The sequence below is a fragment of the Melanostigma gelatinosum genome (genome assembly GCF_949748355.1).
Source record: "Melanostigma gelatinosum genome assembly, chromosome: 20".
NCBI lineage: Eukaryota > Metazoa > Chordata > Actinopteri > Perciformes > Zoarcidae > Melanostigma > Melanostigma gelatinosum.
The window spans coordinates 4,174,448-4,200,460 of record NC_136653.1 but is presented as its reverse complement, the minus strand read 5'-3'; the positions used below and the strand labels follow the sequence as shown (position 1 = coordinate 4,200,460).

Here is a 26,013-nt window from a genome sequence, read left to right as displayed (position 1 = left end):
CTTTTACACTGTAGGCCTTAGCTTCTATCTTTACAACCGCAACAGATAGAAGTTATTTCAGTTTGACTTTGAATATAAAGGCCAAGCCAACCTTTCACCACAATGTGACAAGTGTCTTATGAGTTGTGCTGAAAAGGATTTTACATTCGTCCTTAATAGAGTGATCATGTGAACAGACACAAAAGTCTCTCCAGCTGTTAAAGCCAACTCACAGCTGATCCAGCTGTGATCCCCAGTCATCAGAAACAGACGTCGCCTCACGTGACGCAACTGAGGAAAGGACGTCTCGTGTGTCTTAAAATATATTTCCTCGTTTCCTCTCTCCTCGCATGGTTTCCTCCAATTGTTTACAGTGGAAGCAGATGCCAAGTCAAACCCAACGAATAGAAACCCCTGGCTCATTCAGCAGCGTATGTAGCCCCCTACATCCATTTTTTTGAGAGCAAAGCTTTTTCTTCTGAGAGCAAAAGTTGTTTTGCAGCCAAAAATTCTCATTTCATAAGCAAAACTAACAAATAATTTGTCAGTTTGTATAATTTTTGTAACATATACATACGCGCGCGCGTGTGCATACGCGTGTGCAGTGGTGTATAAAGTACTTAAAAGCCATACTTCAGTAAAAGTAAAGATACCTTACTGGAAAACTACTTCAGTAAAAGTAAAAAGTCACCTATTAGAATACTACTTGAGTAAAAGTCTTAAAGTATCTGATATTTATTGTACTTAAGTACAAAAGTACTTAAGTATCAAAAGTAATTTTCTGATATTAAATGTACATCATAACCTGAACATTAAATGAACATCATAACCTGTTCATTGAAAGTAAAAGTACAAGTAAATGCTGTCAATAAAAAAGCAAAGGGTCAGAATTTTGAGAATGATGAAGTTTATTCTTTTAAGTGCTGTGGCACCATGACCAAGGACATGGAGCTGTGTTGAACATAATTGGGTTGGCTGTGATCCATCCAGGAGCAACAATGTTCAACATAATATATTGTACATAAGTATACTTTTGCATCTACTATGGACTTATCATCAAAATTCTCCGAAAAGCAATATGACACTATGAAGGAGTTGTAACGTTTATAAGTCTGCTCATTAGACTAGAGCAGCGGCTCCCAAACTTTTTAGGCCGCGCACCCCCTTCTACATCCCGACCGGGTTCGCGCACCCCACCCCCCCCCTTAATAAAAAATAAAAAAAAGAAGCAACAGGGCCTTTTAAGCCTTCATAGCCGCATAAGAATCGGACCAATGAGAGAACAGTTTGCTCGCGCGTGGCATTTGTTTACAAGATTTAGTCCGCTGTTAAATGTTGCAGTGTGAACACAAACCGAACAAAGGAGCAACTGCAACATTGTATCATATTAATCCCTGAATCAGAACAAAGCAAACGAACTGAAGGTGTGAAAACGCCCTGAAACACTGCAACAAAGTTTCAAGAACTTTCAGTGACACAAGGCGTCACTTTTAAAGAGCAATACGGATGCGAGGACACACGCACAGGCTCAGAGGCAGATTATCACATTTAATTTACAATTAATGAGCGACTAATGCAGCCAGGATGTAACTTTTTTGCTTCTTTCTCCCCAATCATACATTCCACCATCTCTCTGGCAGCTGGCAAGCTCACGTCTTCGGCGATTGTGTGCGGTAGCCCCTTTCTCGCTATTCTGTGACCAGATATGAAGCCCGTAGTGCGTCATTTATAGACCCAACACATGAATGAGACTGCAGTTGTTTTTGGCTGTTTTGTAACTCCTCCAATTTCGATATAAACAATGTAAGGGGCTTTTGACTTGCACTGGCATGCTTGGTGTTCAGGTGGCGACGTAAATAAGAGCTTCAGACTGTTAGCCAGAACCTCACTGCACACCACGCACTGTGGCTTTGGGCAATCTGCGTTGCCAATCCAAGTGAAGCCCAGACTCGGATCATTTTAATCATATTTCCTCTTTTTTTCCCAGTCTGATGCTCACTCTCGTTTCCTCTTTTTTCACCTTGACTCCGCGATGGGCCGATATGCTCCCGATTTGTCTGTGCTATCCCTTCCTCCTTTTCGGTCTCCTCCGTCTCATCTTCCTCTGACTCTGGCTCGATTTCTTCTCCCGGTCTCTCCCCAACGCACCTCTCCGTTCCCCTCGCCTCCGATTCCTCTCTCTCTCTCTCTGTCCCTCTCCTCTTTTACGACTGATAGCTTCAGATGTCCCACCTGACAGTTTTTTAATTAAAATTACATTTTTTTTAAATATTTAATATTATTACACCATCAGACCGCCATTACACTTTTCCTCTCGTGCACCCCCTAGAGGCAGCTCGCGCACCCCCTAGAGGCAGCTCGCGCACCCCCAGGGGGTACATATATATATATATACATATATACACATACACATATATACACATGTATACATGTACATGTACATGTATACGTATACATGTACATGTACGTACACACGTACATGTATATGTATACATGTACATGTATACGTATACATGTACATGTACATGTATACGTATACATGTACATGTATACGTATACATGTACATGTATACGTATACATGTACATGTACGTGTGTACGTACATGTACGTGTGTACGTACATGTACGTGTGTACGTACATGTACGTGTGTACATGTACGCGTGTACGTACATGTACGTGTGTACATGTACGCGTGTACGTACATGTACGTGTGTACATGTACGCCCGTACGTACATGTACGTGTGTACATGTACGCCCGTACGTACATGTACGTGTGTACATGTACGCCCGTACATGTATACATGTATACATGTGTACATGTACGCCCGTACATGTATACATGTATACATGTGTACATGTACGCCCGTACATGTATACATGTATACATGTATACATGTATACATGTATACATGTATACATGTATACATGTATACATGTATACATGTATACATGTATACATGTATACATGTATACATGTGTACATGTACGCCCGTACATGTATACATGTATACATGTGTACATGTACGCCCGTACATGTATACATGTATACATGTATACATGTATACATGTATACATGTATACATGTATACATGTACACACGTACATGTATACACGTACACATGTATACACGTATACACGTACATGTATACATGTATACACGTACATGTATACACGTACATGTATACACGTACATGTACACACGTACGTATACGTACACACGTACGTATACGTACACACGTACGTATACGTACACACGTACGTATACGTACACACGTACGTATACGTACACACGTACGTATACGTACACACGTACGTATACGTACACACGTACGTATACGTACACACGTACGTATACGTACACACGTACGTATACGTACACACGTACGTATACGTACACACGTACGTATACGTACACACGTACGTATACGTACACACGTACGTATACGTACACACGTACATGTATACGTACACACGTACATGTATACGTACACACGTACATGTATACGTACACACGTACATGTATACGTACACACGTACATGTATACGTACACACGTACATGTATACGTACACACGTACATGTATACATATACACATGTATATATATATATACACACATACATACATACATACATATATACATACATATATACATATATATACACGTCTGCTCGCCTAAACAGAATCACAAAGCTATATATATATATTAAAAAAAAAAAAAAATCAATTTTGTAATTTAATATTTTTTCTTAAATACACTACATGTATTATAATTTATAAAAATATTGTTCCCATTATCTTATTTTCTCATTGCACAGCTACCGTCTTCCTCAGTTGCTCTGCTTCCAGTGCAGCTTGTTTTAAGTAAGGCAAGGCAAGTTTATTTGTATAGCACATTTCAACAAGGTAATTCAAAGTGCTTCACATAAAACCATTAAAAGCATCAAAACATAAGGCAAAAGAAAAGGAGATTTTAAAACAATTAAGAACATTCATTGCATTAAAACATTAAAAAAACTAAAAAAGTGTAAGAAATAAAATACAGTAGTAAAATGCAGAAATGCAGGAAATTGATTAATATATTAATTGAATGTGGTTCAATTAAAGGCAGCAGCAAACATCTTCAATCTTGATTTAAAGGAGCTGAGGGTCTCAGCAGACCTGCAGCTTTCTGGGACTTTGTTCCAGATATGTGGAGCAGAAAAACTGAACGCTGCTTCTCCATGTTTAGTTCTGACTCTGGGAACAGAAAGTAGACCGGTCCCAGACGACCTGAGGGGTCGGGATGGTTCATAAGGTAGCAGCAGATCAGAGATGTATTTTGGCCCTAAACCATTCAGTGCTTTGTAAACCAACAGCAGGATTTTAAAGTCAATTCTTTGTTGGACAGGAAGCCAGTGCAAAGACATCAGAACTGGGGTGATATGATCCACCATCCTGGTCTTAGTGAGGACTCGAGCTGCAGCGTTCTGAATCAGCTGCAGCTTTCTGACAGACTTTTTACAGAGACCTGTAAACACACCGTTACAGTAGTCCAGTCTGCTGAAGATAAATGCGTGGACACGTTTTTCCACATCCTGTTGAGACATAAGTCCTCTGATCCTTGATATATTCTTCAGGTGATAGTAGGCTGATTTTGTAATTGTCTTGATATGGCTGTTCAGGTTGAGGTCTCAATCCATAACTACACCTAGATTTCTGGCTTGGTTTGTGGGTTTTAACATCAGTGATTGAAGCTGAGCGGTGATTTTCAATTGTTCATCCTTGGTACCAAAAACAATTACTTCCGTTTTATCTTTGTTTAATTGAAGAAAATTCTGGCACATCCAGTTGTTGATTTGTTCAATGCAGTTACCCAGCCCTTGTATGGGATTATAGTCCCCTGGTGACATAGTTATGTAGATTTGTGTGTCGTCTGCATAATTATGATAACACACTTTGTTGTTTTCCATAATCTGAGCGAGTGGAAGCATGTAGATGTTGAACAGAAGAGGCCCCAGTATTGAACCTTGGGGAACACCACATGTCATTTTAGTCAGCTCTGATGTGTAATCAGCTACAGACAAAGTATTTTCGGTCCGTCAAGTAGGATTCAAACCAGTTAAGTGCTGTGCCAGAGAGTCCCACCCAGATGTTTAGTCTTTCTAGGAGTATGGCATGGTCGACCGTGTCGAATGCAGCACTGAGATCCAGTAACACTAAGACTGAACTTCTGCCATTGTCTATGTTTAAGTGGATGTCGTTGAAAACCTTAACAAGAGCATATTTACGGCCAAGAAGTTGGTCAGCTGTTGGAAAACCGCTTTTTCAATTATTTTACTTAAAAATGGGAGGTTTGATATTGGCCTATAATTTTTCATTGTTGCGGAGTCTAAACTAGCCTTCTTTAGGAGCGGTTTAATAACTGAAGTTTTTAGGGCTTGTGGGAAGACACCTGAGAGAAGGGATGTGTTTACAATTTGTAAAAGATCAGTGGTCATGCAGTTTGAAATATTTTTGAAAAAGTGTGTTGGTAGAATATCCAAGCAGCAGGAGGATGACTTCAGATGTTGTATGATGTCTTCTAGGCTTCTACGGTCGTTTCAATGAAATTGTGTCATGATATTTGAATGGATGTTAGATCGGGACAACACATATCCTGTGGTTGATGTGGAGGCACTGACTGCTTGTCTAATTTTCTGAATTTTGTCAGTAAAAAAGGAGGCAAATTGATTGCATGCCCAGGTGGATTGGAGTTCAGCAGCTACACTGGAGGGTTTGTTAGCCTGTCGACGGTAGCAAATAAGGCGCATGTATTGTTCTTGTTTTTGGTTATGATGTCAGAGAAGAATGACTGCCTTGCATTTCTAAGTTCCAAATTATAATTGCGAAGTCTCTTTATAGATGTCACAGTGAACCTGGAGATTAGTTTTTCGCCACCTGCGCTCAGCTTTCCGACACTCTCGTTTCTCTATTTTGACCAATATTTATGATTGATTAAAGTTGTAAATCGGTCAGATTTGACCCGAACATGACAGGAGGGTTAAGTACCGGATCCTCCACATCTTGTCCTTGTGTCTCCATGTATTAGTACGCATGTACTGGTACAAAAAACAGTTTTGGCTAAACAAATAAATCAGACAAACACTCATTCTGTCGTGAAACTTTGTTTCTTTATTCACACCTTTTTCTACTCCAGCTATGTTAGAAGTTAACATCAGTGTCAATCCTCTACTTCCTATGTTGATCTCTCATTCATAATCATCTGGACACACTATATAAAAAAAGTCAAGATTATAATATGTTTAGAAATCCAAGAGGGTTGAAGTGAGGAGGGTTCAGCACTTTGCAGCCCCCCCCCCCCCAACACCACACCGTGACTCCTTTTTTTTCCATTAAACAAAGAGAACATATTGAACAAGGCATCGGTACCAGAGCTCAGGGGGGCGTGGACATCTGTAGAGCGCTTTGACTGTACAGCTCACGCAGAACACGACCAACGGGTCACACACAGAGCACGGTAAAGGAGGAAGAGTATACTGCTTGGGCACAACACAAACACAATACAATGCCATCTGACAAAAAAAGAAACGAAAGAAACGGGTACCGTTGAAAAGAAAATGATTCTCTTCAACTTTTTTTTTTTTTTGAAGCATTTCATGGAAACAAAAGAGAAAGATAAATTGCAAACTCGGAGTAAACAAATCGAGAATATATACACTGAGGTAAAAGACTTTGAAAGGAGGTCTTTTCTTTTTGAAGTGACCTTTTGAATATGTTAATTATGCTTTGTTTTTTAAAGATACTTCTCAGCTTCTGGATGACATCTATAGCGCAGGTAACGCAGACACAATCGCATGCGGTCTTGTCATTCGAGGTGAACGGCGAAAAGAAGTCTCGTCAAACTTCGGCACCAAATAAAACATGATAAAGCTTTCTTGCCACAGAGGGCTTGGCCGGAGCGGGAACACCCAAACCACCCGTCACCTCCACCTGAACACTTGAGGCGCGGCGGGGTCTCCGAGACGATGCAGGGCGAACCGTGAAAGGGGGAACCTGCCGATCCTTCGGCCCGGACGCGTTCCCCGTCACAGTGTGTGGATCGCGCTAGCATAGGTCGGCCGGTTGGACCCGTGTGATCCAGAGGGACTGAGCGGGCGGACGCGGTCGGCATAACGAGAGAGAGAGACACTGATAGGAACCCGGGGTGTTTGCATGCTCGCCAGGTTGCCACTTTCGAGTTGTGCTCGGATCGGTTGGAAACTCGGTACATTCACAGCTGTGGGGATTTCTCAGTGCGTGGGTTGGAGCCGTAGAGCTGGCATAGTTTGTGTTACCTCCCTGTTTCGGCCCTCCATCATCATCATCGCACACTGGGCATGAAAAAGGCTGCATATTGAACCAGACCTAACGAACTTGCCGATTTGGGTTCGAGCGGAACCGGAACCGGCTCAGCCGCATCGCTGCTACAGTGACCAGTATAAGACGGGATCTACGGGTTCCAGGCCAGCATACGGTTAAAACAGACCGATTTGCACCACATGTCGCCGGCTCCATCCGGCCGGGAGGAGATGCGCCAATGGTTCACATACGGAGATAACAGAGCACACTTTCATGATGTTTACCGTCTTTGTCCAATTGGTGGTTTCAGAAATGTACAAACTATTTCGGAGAGCGAGTGCATTTTGCCATCCAACAAGCGCCCGGACAAGCAGAGCCGGGACGTAAAGTCCACCACCTCCACTCAAATCAAAGAGTTTCTGATGGATGTGTGAATAAGCAGTATACTGCCTTTAAGTCTGATCATTAGTGCGCTTCAACCGATGTGCCGGTCCATTCTCCACGCAAACTACTTTGCGTCGCTTTCTCCGTGTATAGCTGAGTGCAACGCCATGTATTTATCCGTGTTATCCCCATCAGGAAGATTGGAGCACACTGGTTTAAATCTCTCTCAACTGGCATCTTGAAATCACAGTAGGCAGGTTGGATGAGAGGTTGGTTCACCCGGTGTGGCGCTGTGAAGCCGGCTGCAGTGAAGTGTGGCCCTTGTGGCGAAGAGACGCCTGTTTAGTCAATTAGAGAACATGGAATGGCGAGAGAAAAAAAGGCAAGATAGCATCAAGGACAACGGTTGCTCTTTTCTTTACAGTTAACTCATCTTGGGTTTCTGAAAAAGGAAAGAAAAGTACAAGGCTGCTGGTGACTTTAAGACAGAATGAAGTTGTCCTAGTAGAGGCATACCAGAGGTGCTGTGGGGCTGATGTTGTTTCTAATGGAATACACATTCAAGAGGCCCAGCAGAGCTAGCCTGACCCCCCCCCCCGCCAACCTCACATGGCTTCGTCAGATCTCAGTAGAACCCGTTTTCTCTACTAGTTTGGCCACGTTTGTACACATTTAACACTGAATTCAGCATAGCTTGTCACCCTTTTTGTATTTAATATAGCAGCAATATTCAATTCTTCAAACTGCGTTCTTTTGTTTACTCTGCGAGATATTTACAATATGTCACTGTACTGCCACCGCTGACCATTTCTACACATTTAAAGATACTTCATCTACAGTGGAAGTACACAGGGGGTACATCACAACGAGTCTACTCTTTGTTGGGTTGTTTTCTGAAAACAAATCTCAATTTTCTAGGACGACGAGGGAATCACTAAATAAAACAGTTATTTTCACGAAAATAGATATGCAACATCAGAAATGTTTTGTACAGTTTAAAAGGCTACAGGTTCAGCCAACGATAAATGCAGATTTTGTTACGTAATTTCAGGATGTCTTCACTTTTAGCAATCTGTACTGAAGGTCCACTCACTCTTCATCAGAAGCTTCCTTCGTCAACATGGAACCGTACATGTTGAAACCCTGACGGCCTTAATAATGCAAAGTTTGGCCGACAACAGTTTCATGTTAACCGAGCAAACGTTGATGAAGACCATGTGGTACAGTTGAAAGCTCAGAGAACAGAAGGAAGTGAACCCCGAGTGGAGACTCCACATGAACGCGTTGAGCTGAGAGGACTTCTCTCTTTTGGTTTGTTTCTATTTGATGTGAAGAGTTTCCTTTGATTTCAGTGCTGCTTTAAAATGTCAATCCACTGAAGCAAGAACTAAACAACGAGCATTTTGATCATTCCACATGGGCTGCAAGAAAACATCAATTGTGAACAAACAAAAAAAGTGGCGCCTGCAAAGTAATGGGCACTGAGCTTCATTCGTACTGATGTGACATTAAATGCTCAAAAGGTTTTCAGAGGTCAGCCTTGTGTACTTTGACAAATGACGACATTATGCATCTACATTTACGACAAGCGCACGAACAAATCACTCCCGTAAACGTGACGGGAGGTCTTTCCTCCGACTCGCTCCGCTACACTTGAAAACATGCATCGCTGCATTGCAGCGGGAACAGGACCGATAGATGGCACCGTGGTTTTCAACGTGCTGTTGGTTATCAGCCAACACTATCAGCTGACGGACTCCAGCGGATCTCAGGGGGCAGGACTTGTGTCGGAGCGACGTGGCACACAACGATCAGATTCAGGGCCATCTGAGGGAGTTTACATCCAACGGAAGCTCTCGCCTCCACAAGTAGAGCGAGACGGACAACCAAGTAGCAGCACATCAATACATCATGGATCCATAAAGAGAACAACTCAACAACGGGAGGCAGACTGACCTCAGACCCTGGTGGTTCAGAAGTGCACTTATTACTGAACAATCGAGACTCTGAGCAATCCACTGGCCGGCACATCCCTTTGTTCACTGGATGCCTTTGTTATTGAACGCTGAACCCTTTCTGCATTCAAACTGAATCCAATTGTGGATTGTGTGCTTTCAGTGGAACTCGGACACAAGACAGTCCGTAGAATAAGGCCGATGGGTTTAGGTGGGAGGCAATGTAGTAACAGGAACACTTGACTGAATAAACCATTAAATCAGGTGCTACATACACTTTCTGTCCTTTAGATAGAATAATGGCACTACCTTTATCATAGTGTTTATATATATATATATATATATATATAATCTTTTTTTAATTTAAAAAGTAAACTAAAGAAAAGCACGAGAGCAGATCCCGACTCAATGCGTTGGTCCCTTAAGGCTCACTAAACTGAAACCATACAATTGTCTTTTTTCCGTGGATCTTTTGTTTTGCGTAAATGTACATTCTAGTAGAAAAAGTCGTTCGCCACAACAACAAAACAAATACACAACCTGGGAAATCTATGGCTTAGTCAGTCTCCGTTTGCTAGATCTGTAAATGAATGCAGCTCATCGTTGATGATTATCCGACAAAGAAGGAAACGCTTCAAAAGGTCGATTCATGGCGACAGCGGCAAACACGTGAGAACAACAAAATAAAATCAGAGAGCGTTTACATTTATAGGGCAACATCAGTAATGCGTACACGTCTGTGTCCGTTGTCTCTCTTTCCCCCCCAAAGCCACAGGGGGGCTTTTTGGTGGCATCATCTTTTCCACCTGAACACAGTTGGAGGTGCTGGAGCTCCGTTTCCAGACTCAGTCCCGCTGGAGGAGAAGCTGTACCATGAGATGCTGCTGAGGTGGTCGGGTGTCCATGTGTGTGTGGGGGGGGGGGGGGGGGGGTTGACACAATGGCACCAGAGAGTTGGCCGGCTTGCGGGTGCTGCGACAGCAGTGTGTGTGTGTGTGTCCCTCCTTGCTTTCTGTCCCTACTTCTTGGGGTGTGCATAGTACGAGCTCGCTGTACGCTCAGTTCTCAGGGATACGGACACACACACACACACACGCGAGAGGAGTTTGGGTTGTTAAAGCGCTGGCACTTTCCGGTTACAGCTGGCTTTGGAAGGCATGGTGGCAGCTGATTGTTGTCGTGTTGTTGTTCTTGCCGTTTGTGGTTTATCAGAGCAGAGTATAGAAAATAGACACATTTATCTGCTGTATATTGCATATGTTGCAGCATGTTCGCCAAAAAAAAAAAGAATGAATGAGGTCATGTCCAAAAAAAACCCTGACACCAGAAAGATAAACCAAAACAATAACTTAAATTGACCCGTCTGACTCCCTGAGCACATGGAGGGAGACGAGGATATAGAACAGTAATGAATGAAAAGAAAAAAAAGTGTTTGCAAAGATGAGAGATTCTGTTCACAACTCGACGAGATGAAGAACAGCTGAAGACCCGACCGGGCGGAGGCTTACAGACCTGTCCCGTAACGCCCACCAAGTCCAAGCTTCAGTTCCCAATGCTACTGGAACACGCCTCCAGAGTAGAGCTGCTACTGGAACACGCCTCCAGAGTAGAGCTGCTACTGGAACACGCCTCCAGAGTAGAGCTGCTACTGGAACACGCCTCCAGAGTAGAGCTGCTACTGGAACACGCCTCCACAGTAGAGCTGCTACTGGAACACGCCTTCAGAGTAGAGCTGCTACTGGAACACGCCTCCAGAGTAGAGCTGCAACTGGAACACGCCTTCAGAGTAGAGCTGCTACTGGAACACGCCTTCAGAGTAGAGCTGCTACTGGAACACGCCTCCAGAGTAGGGCTGCTACTGGAACACGCCTCCAGAGTAGAGCTGCTACTGGAACACGCCTCCAGAGTAGAGCTGCTACTGGAACACGCCTCCAGAGTAGAGCTGCTACTGGAACACGCCTCCAGAGTAGAGCTGCTACTGGAACACGCCTCCAGAGTAGAGCTGCTACTGGAACACGCCTTCAGAGTAGAGCTGCTAGTGGAACACGCCTCCAGAGTAGAGCTGCTACTGGAACACGCCTCCAGAGTAGAGCTGCTACTGGAACACGCCTCCAGAGTAGAGCTGCTACTGGAACACGCCTCCAGAGTAGAGCTGCAACTGGAACACGCCTCCAGAGTAGAGCTGCTACTGGAACACGCCTCCAGAGTAGAGCTGCAACTGGAACACGCCTCCAGAGTAGGGCTGCTACTGGAACACGCCTCCAGAGTAGAGCTGCTACTGGAACACGCCTCCAGAGTAGAGCTGCTACTGGAACACGCCTCCAGAGTAGAGCTGCTACTGGAACACGCCTCCAGAGTAGAGCTGCAACTGGAACACGCCTCCAGAGTAGAGCTGCTACTGGAACACGCCTCCAGAGTAGAGCTGCAACTGGAACACGCCTCCAGAGTAGGGCTGCTACTGGAACACGCCTCCAGAGTAGAGCTGCTACTGGAACACGCCTCCAGAGTAGGGCTGCAAACCGCCTCACATCGAATTGCCCCGACTCTGACAGAAACCCGATCGGGGCCGAAGATAGAGGAGAATCTGTTCTGCTGCTCCCTGTTCTAGCAGGAGACCGGCAGCCGAGAGGTGAGTGGAGAACAAATCTCCAGCGCTGTGGATTTCACAAAGCAGCGTTTGAACTAATTGTGTGCAAAATGGAAAGTATTTCTTCCAAAGAAAAAGAAGCTTGCGTGTCTTTAGATTTGAACTGTCCATCCCCTGACGCGCTTCACTCACCCCCATGAGAGTGCATCCTCTCTGTAACGAGGACTGTGATAATTCACCCAATAACAGTGTTTCTATGATTCATAAGATGAATCAACGATGTAAATGAGACACTTGCAGCCCTACTGAGGAGTAAATGATGAAGATGTGAGGACACCTCAGAGGCCTCCCAGCTGAATTGCCTCCTGGCTGGCCTGCTGTTGACCCGATGAGGTCTGAGCGTGTATCGGGGGTTTTTGTTGTGTGATGAGTGGTGGAGGCGGGACTTGAGATGGACACCAGTTGTCCTGATTGGTCTTTTCGGAGACTTCGTGTGAAGATGGTTAGGCACAACCATCCCACATACACACACACACACCAGCAGTTTGTCAATGAATGAAACGCGATGAGAAAAAAAAAAAAGAGCACAAGAGGAAAAGAAGTCTTCACTTCTTTCATAGTAAAAGGGGAGGAAGAGTCGATGATGGTAATGAAGCTCATAATGCTGAGGATATGGATGCCAGTCAGAGGTGTGTGTGTGCTTGGTAGTTCCGTCTACATCTTGATTCCCTCCTGTTGGCTGAGCTGAGACAGGGTTTTCTTGATCCGGAGAGCGGTGAGTCGGGCGGCGCTGTTGGCATACCAACACTCCCTCATTATCTTCGCCATCACCCGCAAGGCCTGCAGAGGAGAGGGAGACAAAGGTTTAATGACACACATGCTGGGACAGGCCGCTGCTTTGGGAAACACACCCATCTGCTGTTGTACGTCTGAAGTTAGACAGCTGAGGACAGTTGAACTTAGAGCTCTATTCTTGGTCCCATCATATTTGCAATCAACCCACATCAGTTAGTTAATGACATCCAGCTTTATGTATTTCTAGATCCTCGTGATGTCCGTCCGTCCGTGTCTCACAGCGTCCGTCCGTCCGTGTCTCACAGCGTCCGTCCGTCCGTCCGTCCGTGTCTCACAGCGTCCGTCCGTCCGTCCGTCCGTGTCTCACAGCGTCCGTCCGTCCGTCCGTCCGTGTCTCACAGCGTCCGTCCGTCCGTCCGTCCGTCCGTGTCTCACAGCGTCCGTCCGTCCGTGTCTCACAGCGTCCGTCCGTCCGTGTCTCACAGCGTCCGTCCGTCCGTGTCTCACAGCGTCCGTCCGTCCGTGTCTCACAGCGTCCGTCCGTCCGTGTCTCACAGCGTCCCAACATCGCTCGCATCTACTGAACTTCCTAGAGTGCTCATTAAGGCGGCCGACACATTCCAGTCCTCCATTCATCAGGTGGATTAGTGCCAACTCTACACTGCCACGTAATCTCTCACACACACACACACACACACACACACACACACACACACACACACACACACACACACACACACACACACACACACACACACACACACACACACACACACACACACACACACACACACACACACACACACACACACACACACACCTTATGTCGAGACTATTGGGGTTCTGGCGCCACCTCCTGGCTGGTTGAGTCCCTCACATGGGCCTCCCCTCCTCACAAATGACCTGGGGTCTGATCCTTGCCCCCTGGAGATGACCACACCTCCACCTTCGGTCCACTGCGGAGGTGGACCTTTCATTGGCCGACAAGCCGTCTCCCGCTGTGCGCAGAGACCCGCTTATAAGCGGCAACGCGGCCCAAAATCGCTCTCTTCGCTCTGGACTTCCGTCTGGTCTCTAAGAAGAATCACCAGAGGACCCGATCGACCTCAACCCCCACTCATCTCAGCACGCACGTGCCATTTCGCTGGACGAAATCGACCACGTCTATTCTGAGTTTAAGGCCTTGGCCCCCAGAAAGCATCCTTCCTCCCACGCGCCACTCCCCACCTTCGTGTACACGCTACGGTACTAGGGAGACCAAACAATCTTCCTTCACCGACCATTACCGGGAGATACGAACAGACACGTGTCTCAGCCGATGTTGGAAACCACAGGCCCTCCTCTCTGCAGCGAACCGGGCCAAAACAGCAGCCGCTCACCAGCGACGCCGAAACAGCCGCAGCCTCACGCTTTTCTTTTCCTCCTGGAGGAGGAAAGACCATTCATCGACAAACACTCTACAACCTTGCCACGAAGCATCTCATAGTAAGAGTCACGGTGTCTGGGCGTAGTTTAGCTTAAATGAATTTAAGTTTAATTCAGGCCATTCATTTATATGTTATTATTCCCGTGTTTTTGTCGTGTTAAAGTCATTGTTTTCGTTTTGCTGAGAGATTACGCAATCGTCGACGGAGCTCCGAGGCCCGTCGTACTGTGCGTTTCCTGTTTGACTGTTGCTTTTGGGATTATTTGATTTCATATTTTGTTCTTGCTCTATTTCCTTGAATCGATTCTGTGAGTGAAGTGTGGAAACGCGACTATCGGGCATAAGTGTCGTCAGTTCGCGAAGCGACAACGGCAACTTGTGTGAGATACGCTCGGCGATCCTCATTCTCACTACGACGCGACATCGCACACAGAAACTCTGATTCCTCTCTCTGCCCTTTTATTTCTCTTGTTTTCCGTAACTTGCACACACAGAGCTCCGGAGTGTGGGTGAAACTCTCACCTATTGTTCCACCACACGTGTGCGCCGACACACGCAACCACATATAGCATTTGTTTAGAGATTAGGCACATAAAATTGTATGATAGCGTTTGTTGGTTGTGATATTAATTGATATGATCACTTATTATTTTGATTTAATAAACTCTGTTATATTTTAAAGAGCAGTCGTTTGTGATTACTTGTGCATATGCGTGTAATAAGATCTGTATGTAGTAGTCTTGTGTACGAACTTAACCCTTCACTGTCACTTCGAATGTGTAGTCGCACCAGACTATTGACATTACGAGTGGCCACTAATTATGAGACTTAGTTTATCGTTTGGTTATTAGTCCCTGTTTACAGGGTGGTGCACCGTTGTTATTAATAATCATTAATAATTGTTACTTACATTAATAATTCCATTGATGTCAAGAATTCAGTTTCTTAAATGTTGATAACCCAAACACGCTCCTCTACGTTCCCAACAACTTTCACATTCAAATGCTTTCAGACGCCACTTCACTTTGATTTACCCCATCCTCCTGATTCATGGCGAGCCGACTGAAGAGAGAAAGTTCCCGCCTGGAAATAACACAGACCAACACCTCTACAAGACTTTGCTCTGAATGAGTGGTTCTTACACTAGGGGGGCGGGGTCGTCATTTTCTGTCACAGATCCTCAAACAGACCCACCTTAGACCCCATGGAGTCCCCTTTGATGACATTTAGTCACAAGTACCCATGTGGGAACGTAGCAGTTCTACCCGTGGCTCTTCAGGAACAGCAACAATCTACTACATGGCTCATGTTTTTGGTTGATACGGATCTTGAAAGAAAGGACTAGCACTAGTTCTCTCAGCATCAGGGATGTTTATTATTATTATTCCATCTACTTTGTGCTTAATGCGATACTTTACAGAATTTTAATCTTAAGTTTATCAGTCAACTACTCCACCCTCAATTCCTGGTATACACAAATACCAGCAGTGCTCTTCACAGATCCTGGATCACGACCGTGGTGCTGATTCCCAGCACAGATCCGTTGGCAGCTGAGTCTTCTCTCACATACAGCTGCAGAGACTGGGAGAGCCAACACCACATCATGTAGCATCACCATATCTAAACTGGTTGCCACTGATGGCAACCAAAGGCAAAGAATTGGTTGCCAATGCGACCTGGCAACTGGCAAGTCCAAGTCCCCGTGTCTGAGCTGCTACCTGCTGGTTAACGTGAAGGAGGTAAGCACTAAAGTCAGCAAGGTGAGGTGGACCAGCTCCTACATCATTGATACTTGATCACAAATCTAGAATGTCCTCCAGCAGCAGCACGAGCCGGTGCCCGTGTGCTCGTCTGTGGCACCATTGACCAATAGAGCAACAGGTCTGCTGCGCACTGTGAACTATGTCTATGTGCAGAGATTATAAAGTGGTGGTGGTTCTACTTCACAGAGTTCTCACTTGTTGAAACGTTGCTACATTTGGTCCAAGATATTCTCAGAATGACTTCGCATGACAGCCGCCGACTGAACTTCTGCAGCCTCGATAACGTCCGGTAGCTCATTAAGAGGTTCTTCTTGCAAAAGGTCACACTTGTTTGTTTTGTGAACCAACGATATGGAGCAGAAACAAGTAAATCATCACGGCACTATAGCCGATAGTGATCTGAAGAAATGGAAAGGGAAACTCAAAACTGCCGAACTCTGTGGTTCTTCACAGGCAGGGTAGAGAGGCCCACCAGCACTCCTCGTGGACCGTGTGTGGTGATGACAGAGGAGCTGGGCTCACACCTACAGAAGGTACTGCCCAGTCCAGAACGCATCAATGCTCTGTTACGTCACCATGTATTTGGGATTAGAGCTGTAGCTTGTCATCAGGTCTCTGTTGGAACCACCACGCTGCCCGTGGCTCAGAAAGGTCTCGTCACCCCATGCGTAGAGAGGGTTCTCAGGACTTTATTCGGAGCAGAAGTGAGGGAACATGATCCTTGTGGTACTAACCAGGCTTGAGAATTGAAATGGAAGAGAAATGAAAATGTTCATCGCTAAAAAGAAGGCAGATTCATTCCAGATCCACAAATATCACGACCGTCTGGATGCTGCCAGACAAAAGGTGGCCGACGTGAAACAATACAGCAGAATGTGAGTTCTACTAGAACGTGATGAACGGAGTGCATCTGTTCCAGCTTTCAGGAGTGTGTGTGGGCAGCAGAGTTAGCTGCTTATGAGAGAGTCTGCGTTTACAAAGACGTCTGGTTTCAACAGCTGAGAGCTGGAGACTCTGTGGTCCCGTCTCACTGGAGCAGGGTCATCATTATCATCATCACCATCTCGTGCCATCATGGTAATAGCAGAGGAGCAGAGCTAGTGCTGACCTATGCTGGACCCTACCGAATAGTGTCCAACCATTAATCACAAGTGATGGTCAGCAGAAAGGCCTCCGATACATTTTAAAAAGCTGGATCAGGAATCGGGTTATCATATCCATCAGCTCATTCACGTTACACAGAAACAACAACAACGCGTGCCATACACAGAGTACAATACAGTGAACACTGAAAGCAGAGACTGATTCCACACACACACAGAGTGGTTGCTTCCTCTCTGGGGACTGTGGGAACCGCCTGCCTGTGTGCTTCATGTGACTGAGAAGGACTCAGAGTATCGCTGTCTCAGCAACCGCAATATTACAGAACCGCACTATTGACGGCAAGCAACCACTATGTTCATGCGCTCTCCTTTTGTGGAATTATTTTCAATTATTTATATGAGACATGTGATTTTCAGACATGTAGTAGCATATACAGCACACACACACACACACACACACACACACACACACACACACACACACACACACACACACACACACACACACACACACACACACACACACACACACACACACACACACACTATCTACCCCGACTTCACAAAGAGGCAGCTGTGCGTGTCCTACCTCACAGCTCTGCCAGCGGTTGGGAATGTTGGGCCGAAGCTTCTGCTCACAAACCACCTTCCTCATCTCCTCCACCGACGGATCGGACTGAACCAGGTCGTAGTAGGGCAGCTGGTAGTCCTCATGGATGCCTGACAGGAAGAAAACAAAACACGTGGTTTTAAATTAAATAGAAAGACGTTTCTTGCTTTTTTCCCCTCACCATTAAGTTTTAAGACAGAGGATGTGTGCAGATTGTAAAGCCCTCTGAGGCTAATTTGTGATTTTGGGCTATAGAAAATAAATTGACTGGTCATTGGATCCTCACCTCCCATAGAGCAGCGGCTGGCGATCTCCCAGAAGACCAGGCCCATGGCGTAGATGTCAGCCCGCTTGAAAGACTCAAAGTGTTTCATGTTGATGGAGTCGTCCAGGACCTCCGGAGCCATATACCTGAGTGGAAAGACCAGAGGCCGTTATCAAAGGTCTTCTTGCTTACGCAGGCATTGTTTGTACCATGGCAGAAAAAGGATGTTATTTCATGGAACGTGTTGCTCAAGTAAACGCAGACGCTTTACGAAGGGAATAACCACCCAACCTGTACTGAAGGCGTCAGATCTGAACCGCCAACACAGAACCAGCAGTATTGAAGCAAAAGGTCTGTATTCAGGCAACATTGCTGTATTTTACAGATTCCCCTCAATCTATTTGACTTGATCTTAATAATGATGGTACACGTTCAGAACTATGAAGTGGATAAGATTCAATCTAAAGAGGTGATGTGGATGAGAGTTCAGCTACTGTATATGTGGGAAAACGTATGACGGGAGATGTTGTGGCTCAGAGGTAGAGCGTGTCGTCTTCAGGTCGGGTGGTTCGAGTCTTGGCTCCTCCAGTCCACATGATGACGTTTAGTTTAAAGCACTAGACTAGAAAGGCGCTATGCAGATGTAGATAAAGTCTGTTTCCCATCCAAAGACACTCCACTAGCAGCTGTACAGAGGGCAGCTTATCTTACCTCAAAAACAATCTTTGCAACAACAACAAAGCTTCAGTTAGGTCTGCCATAAAGGTACAAACGTTAGTAGGCCGAGTCATTTCAACCACTCAGAGCAAAAGTAGTATCATCAATATTAACTAACAATTGATTTCTTTAATAAAATGTCGTCCTCTGGGGGGAAACAAATCCATAACCAATCCATTGGTATTCCATTTAGCTCTCTCCAAACAGCTACAGCGGGTACAGATGAACCAGCTGGCTGGGTCCTCATGAGACGCTCCACAATCAAAACAAGGCACCAAAGCAGTTTAGGTTTACGTTCGGCCCGTTAAAAACACGCCAGAATGCCAGCGTCAGACGCTTCCACTGCGTTTGTACAGTAAGACATTGGGCCGAAAGCTTCTTAAGACGAATGTGATCATAAAGTACATTTCAAAAACCTTTTTAAGCTGAAAGAAAATAGACTAGTTGAATGACTTGTGCCAAACGGTCCATGTGGCTGTAACCTGGCTGCTTTAGATCGGTCAGCTGGTCGACATCATTCTGCCCTCACTCTCCTTGGCGAGTAAAGAATGCTTGTGTTCTAATCTCCTCTGTCTGATATGCCACCTTCCTGCGCTCCCGTTGCAGTGTCCACATCGTTGTTCATCCTCAGGCGTTTGAAAACGTCTTTTATCTCAATATTAAATGGTTACAGGGGCAACTGGAGCCACGTCTTTCCTAATTCTGTCAAGAAGTGCAAAACATACTTGAAAGGAATAAGCGGCTTAAGGTAAAACATGTTAAAGTGAATTCAAATGTTGATAACTCTGTGAACGCATGGACACCTTTGGAAGTACCGACCTAGAAATAAACAGCTCATTATCAGCGTCTTTATCCGTGACATGAAAGGCATCCTTCCCCTCACTTCATTAAATCCCTGCAGCCGTCTGGAGTCAGCAGGACAGATGTGAGCGATGACTCCGCAGCCTCCAATTACACAGAGCCCTGATTGAGTCATGTGGACGTAACAGCAGGGTGCCGTGGAGTCGACCTCTGCTAAACCTGTGGGCACTGCTGAGCCGCTGATGATCTGGAAGAGTCGGATTCAACAGAGCTCCCACTCTGGGCACCAGAGAGCAACTCTTAATTTGACGCTTGAACTGAGCGGTGAACACACAATGAATGGACGGCCGCGGGAAGCAAACTGCTGCGGCGCAAAAATGACAACACAGAAACATTCAATATTTTCTAAAAAGCTTTAGAGAAAGTGTAGTTATGTGGCGAGCAGCAAGGAAGTTCATTCAATGTCAAAAGAAAGCGGGTTGTATCTACATCTGTATTAAAATAACACACACACTCTGCATTTGTGCTTTGATCCAAGATTGTGTTTGAAAATTATCAAGTGGAGTGTATTACTGTGAATCGGAGCAAACTCGAGTTATTCTCTTTTCAATTTGTCATTTGAGAATGACTGTCAAGGATTTCCATGCAAAGGAGAAATGGAGGCGACACGTCGATGCTACTGCAGTAGATAAGACGGTAATCTACAACACATTCAGACTCCTCAGTAGCTACCGAACAAGACGCAGTCCTCTGACTGTTTCTCACAAAATGCAGCGACACATCAATCAGCATGTAAGGCAAGGCAAGTGGAGCCCCGCCCTAAAGCATCCCCTGCTTTATGGTCTGTTTGACTCTAAATGGAGCATAATGTACTAAACGAACATCATGCTGTATTGAAGAAGACTTGAAACTAGAGATTGAGACATAAACTCATGTTTACAATGTTTACTGAGGTATTAAATCAAGAGAGAAGTAGAGTCATTTTCTCATAGACTTCTATACAACCAGAGGAGTCGCCCCCTGGTGGACACTAGAGAGAATGCAGGTTTTTAGACACTTCTGCACCGGCTTCACTCGGCAGAACCAGAGGTTGCCGTGTTATCACTAGTGGCCGGGAGCCGGTTTAGAGTATTGAGTGAGGAGTCCGCAGCCAGACAACAGCAGTGTAAAACAGACAATAAAAAGGTGTTTAGAGAAAGTGCGAGTCACCACAACCACCTTCAATAACTGCCCACCAAACATATTATGCAGTTTGCTGTGGCAGAATGAGAGATTATCCGTGAACAGACTCAATCACTCGGCCGACAGCATGATCGTCCTGGCGGAGATAATGAAAGCAATATACGTTCACATTTTACACAAAATGACACGTCTAATAGAGAGTCACTTTTGGGGTGGACTGATTCTTTGCTGGCAGTTTGGCGTGATGATAGAAAAAACAAAAATAATAAAAGAAAGACACTGGTGGGATCAGATCATCAATGTGTAACATGGATTTCAGCCAAGGCCGAAGCGTTAGTCTCCACTGACCGGAGGCCCACTGAATCATTTAGTGGCACTGGAATACACCTGCAGCATCAAACCATCGGCCCCGACACCGAGGCAGGACAATGTAAATAAATAAAAAAGTCACAGAGAAAAACAGAGCTGGATGAAAGCTATGCTGATATCACTGTGGGCAGGAGGAGAGCGCTGCCTTCAATGTTCTGCTCACTTTCCAACCCTGCAGCTAGACAAGTCTACAGAACGAACACACACACGAGAAGTGCAGTCTGGGTAAGAAGGGAGGAAGAGATGAATGGCTATTTGTGTGGTCACCGTAACACAGTAGCACTTTATCATTATTTAAACGTGACTTTGTTGGGTTGATAATATTTGATGAAGGCATTTGTTTTTACCATGTTGACTATAGTGAACTGTTGAGCCCGATCCCATCCTTTGTTTTATGTCAGCTGTCACTCGGGGCTTTTTATTCGCGAAGCTTTCGTGCAGAGCAATGCAACGAGTGCAGCCACCGCCAACTCTCCAACGCCGTCTGTCTCTCTTCCACAGCAACACACACCATCAGCAGCAAGTAGCTGAGATGTTTCACTTGCCAAACTTACTCGTCCAAAATGGCAAATATAGGCAGACTAAAAAGATGAACACAACCAACAGGGATTTTAACAATAGGACATAAAAAAAATTCTAAATGCCTTTCACTTTGTATTATCATCTATAGTGGTTATTTGCATAAAAACTCTTTCACTATCCTGTAGAGAGTGAACTTTGCAAGTGTTTATGTATGTTAACGTGTTTTTTCATTTCAGCGAGAGTCTCACGTGTTGCCGTCACTATGACGCATGCTGCCTCAACCACATTCACCACTGCAACAAAAGCACTGCAAGCAACCAATTAGTCCTTCATTAATGCAATCACCAGCCTCGTCGGATTACAGTCTATTCAGGTAACTCAGGCAAAGGCTGCACAGAACAACAACGACTGGAGAGAGAGAGACAAACTCCCTCCACACAGCGACACGGGCAAGAGGGTGACAGGTTTCTTTATTTAAAAATAAAAATTTGAATAAAGAATCATGATGGAACAGCTTGAACACAGGCTTGTTTCTTCTTGATACAATGCAGAGCTATCCAATTGTAAAGTGGATAAGCTGGATTGATTTGAATACCTTTAAAGGTGCTATACAGGACATTGGGAGCATTTCTATTGCTTCTCGGCATGGCAACAGCTCGGATTACAGCACACACAAAGGGAGAACGACCTCATTCTCTGCTCAGGTAGACATTACACGACATCTTTTTTATTATTATCGATCTAGGAAGAATGGGATCGGGGCTTGGCACTGGTAGATGCTTCGTATGAAATTACTCTTATCAGGATTAGGGGCAAATCAACGTGATCGGGACATGTCTTCCACCGTCAACACAGACCGCCATCTCTGCTGGTTTGAGCACCGGCTGTTTCCATCCTGTGTAATGAAAGGCTAGCCGACAGAGACTCGATGATTGATAGAGTCCCCTCTTTGAGTGTAGACAGCGAGGCGGCTTTTATTTACATCTTAAATTCACTGCTGTAAAACACCGCAACACCTGCCTGCACAGCGAAACAGAGGGGGGGTTTCAAGATAGCCAACGGAGAACAAAATGACCAAGCTGGACAATTCCATGTACGACCTGACAGAACCACGATGGATACAGAAGAGGGTGTCCACCGCACACTGAACTGCTTCTAAAGAAACATGACAAAGGGCTGTGTGCGGTATGCGGGTACCTTTTGGTTCCCACTCTGTGGTTTGGAGCGATGTCGATGGTGTCGGTGGCCGAGTCGTGGCGGACGGCGAGACCCAGGTCAGCGATGCAGCAGGTCCCGTTCTTCTTCACCAGAATGTTCTTTGACTTCAGGTCTCTGTGCGCGATAGCAGGCTTCCCTGGAGACAGACGGTCGTGCGTTCAACAAAAGCCGGCTGACTGCACGGATTTGTAGAGATGTGCAATATGTGAATGGGACAAACAGAAGAGTGTGTGTGTGTCTCACCTTGTGTTCCCACTATCTCCATGTGGAGGTGGGCGAGGCCACTGGCTGTGGACAGGGACAGCTTGATCATGCCCTCCACGGTGACGGTGTAGCGGTTCAGGTAGTCGAACAGGGAGCCGTGCTCGTGGTAGTCTGACACCAGCCACAGCTGAGTCCACGTCCCGTTATCTACACACAGACAGGGAGACGAGCGAGGAGACGAAGGGTTAACGACCAAGCTGATTTCTTCCTGGTTTCGCTCTCCCACAAAGAACTGGTCTTCTGGTCTGATGTAGTGCTTAAATGTCTTAAATGGACTTGTGATCGGATGCCTCAGTTGTGGCCGCGTATGCGTGTCCACATCCTGATCGGATAGATTTTATAGTCAACGGTGCGGCTGTAAAACGGTGGATACAATTTTATTTCCTATAAATCCTTCACAATAAAAGCCCCTTGTTATTTTTGTCACTTACTTTGCAGTATTTATAGACTTGTTTTATTCAACGATAGCTTCAAACAAAGCTACGCTCATTCGGAGACACACATTTATATAAATATTTCACAATAAAAGCCCTGTTATTTTTGCTGCTCACTCTTCCTCCCTGCAGTATTAGCAGACTTGTTTTATGACAAAGCGCTGCTAATTCATTAATGAACTCATTTTTGAATATATCAAAATAAAAGGACGTCCAGCCCCGGGGTTCCTCCTCTCGTCCCTTTACTCTCCTCTGTAGAGGAGCTCCAGCATGGGAGGAAGGTGATGGTTCCTCCCACTCGTTTGATAAATTGTCTGGATTGTAACCACACGCTGTCCACACCTCAATGAGATCCTAACTCAAAGACCCTCTCAGCAGGTAGTCTGGCTGATCGGAACCCAGGGGGAACACGGTCCGATCTCAGACGGTACAAACGACAGTAAATGCGTGATCGGAGGACAAAGGCTGATTAAAAGTGCAGCCACAGCCTTAGTACTGTACCATTAGAATAATTTAGGTTGCTCAGATGTGCCATCAATTGTTTGTAACTCTACGAGTTCTGGAACAGTTTTCAAGAACTATGAGTGCAGTTTGAACTTATTGGGATGTTTGAGCCTGTGTTCGCAGGTTTTCAAAACAAATATCTGTCTATGAAGTGGCAGAGACAGAAGATAATTGAATGTTCTACAGATATAACGAGGGGTTAAAGCGGGACGGAACAATCTGGAACAGCGTTCAGGCACCTTCGATTAACAAGTAAATAGATCCGATACACGATAATATCAAGCGTGTGCAGCCGCCTGCCGTTCCTTCCAGCTGATTCAATCGAGAAAATAACTCAACAAATTAGAAAGCAATGTAACCCCACGGTTATTCTCCCCACTGCACCAGATCTCACCGGGATCCCCAACGGAGTCGAGAGGTAACAAATCCACCCGACTGTTTTCCAGAAATCAACAGGAACATATCGATTTTATTTCACCCTTAAATCAATTTAGATGCGGTTGAAAAGTTCAGAAAACAGTGGGATATATCTGTGATTTAGACAGCTGTGTAGATCACGCGTCACTAAACGCAACACAAAAGCAGTGCGTGTCCGTCTAAGGGGCCCAAACGGGGGTCAGTGCCTCCACTAATATCAAGCGGACCGTGATTAACAAAACGTCTGAACATGATGAAGACGAGTTCTATGGATCGCATTCAGTCCATGATTTCTAAGCGGATCAACAGATGTTCATCTGAGGCGGACATCAAACAGGAAGAGAGCGAGCGGCCCTGACTCCAGCACTTTGTGTACAAATGACTGTGTTCCGACTTGACTGAGTCACGAAGACGGTATTGAAATGAAAGGTCTCGTCTACACACACCATAGAGCTCTAACGCGGGCGTTGTTTTGTGTCCATACACAGTGTCAACCACAACTACCGGTACATCACTTTCCCACAGACAGCAACCTGCAAAAAACCGGAGCCGGAGTGAGGACGGACCTTTAAAAGGCCTCTTTGAGGATTCAGACGTGGTTTTAAAGTTCAGGTTAGAATTAGGTTTAAGTGAGGGTTAGGCAATTAGTTGTGATGGTTAAGGTTAGGATTTATGTCAATGAGTGTCCTCACACAGATATAAGTGCACGGCTGTGTGTGTGTGTGTGTGTGCGTGTGTGCCAGAGCAGTCAGACTGTGTGGTAATGTGTGCTTGGCCTTGGCTGAGGACTGTTACTCCCCCACACTGTCTACCAGCCGGTCCATTGACGGTGCACCGGCTTCACCTTCATCGGCCTGATGAAGTTCTTGTTTACAGGATTTGGAATTTAAAACGCTCAAATCGACCTTCTTCTTTGTTGGTACTTTAATTAGCCTGCACAATGCAGTAATCTGTTTTCATTAAGTTATTCTTGTTTGCTCTATTCTGACTCATGTTCCCTTCTTCTGTGTGTGCGGTCTGATGTTAAAATCCAGCCTCTCGGCAGCTCTTCCATGTGGGGGGGGTTCTCACCTTTGTTGTCGGCGGCGATGAAGCCCAGGATGTTCTCGTGTCTCAGCATCACGGTCTGGTAGATCTCGGCCTCGCGGAACCAGGAGCGCTCCTCGCGGGAGGAGAAGATCTTCACGGCCACCTCCTCGCCGCGCCACTTGCCCCGCCACACCTCCCCGAAGCGGCCCTTCCCGATGCTCTCCTGGAGGATGATGGTTCTGGCGATGGTCCTCTGGACCAGCAGCGGCAGGCCTGGAGGGAGAAGCAGGACCCGGAAAGAAAACGCTTAGAAAGCAGACAGCGAGATGGACAGGGAACACGTGGTTTGCTTTGGTAAACATCTCAAAC

General features: G+C 45.5%; 1 protein-coding gene across 1 annotated transcript in view; it reads right to left on the bottom strand.

Annotated features, from left to right (window-relative positions):
- Nucleotides 1-12,025: 12,025 nt before the first annotated feature.
- Nucleotides 12,026-26,013, bottom strand: part of tgfbr1b (transforming growth factor, beta receptor 1 b) — a 55,268-nt gene continuing 41,280 nt past the window's right edge. The window contains exons 4-9 of the mRNA XM_079291580.1: nucleotides 25,687-25,917; nucleotides 23,240-23,407; nucleotides 22,976-23,132; nucleotides 18,209-18,333; nucleotides 17,902-18,032; nucleotides 12,026-13,065 (exon numbers count right to left, since the gene is read on the bottom strand). Of these exons, the coding sequence (XP_079147706.1) occupies nucleotides 12,940-13,065; nucleotides 17,902-18,032; nucleotides 18,209-18,333; nucleotides 22,976-23,132; nucleotides 23,240-23,407; nucleotides 25,687-25,917 (938 nt within the window). The 3' untranslated portion in view covers nucleotides 12,026-12,939. The remainder of the gene's footprint in view (nucleotides 13,066-17,901; nucleotides 18,033-18,208; nucleotides 18,334-22,975; nucleotides 23,133-23,239; nucleotides 23,408-25,686; nucleotides 25,918-26,013) is intronic.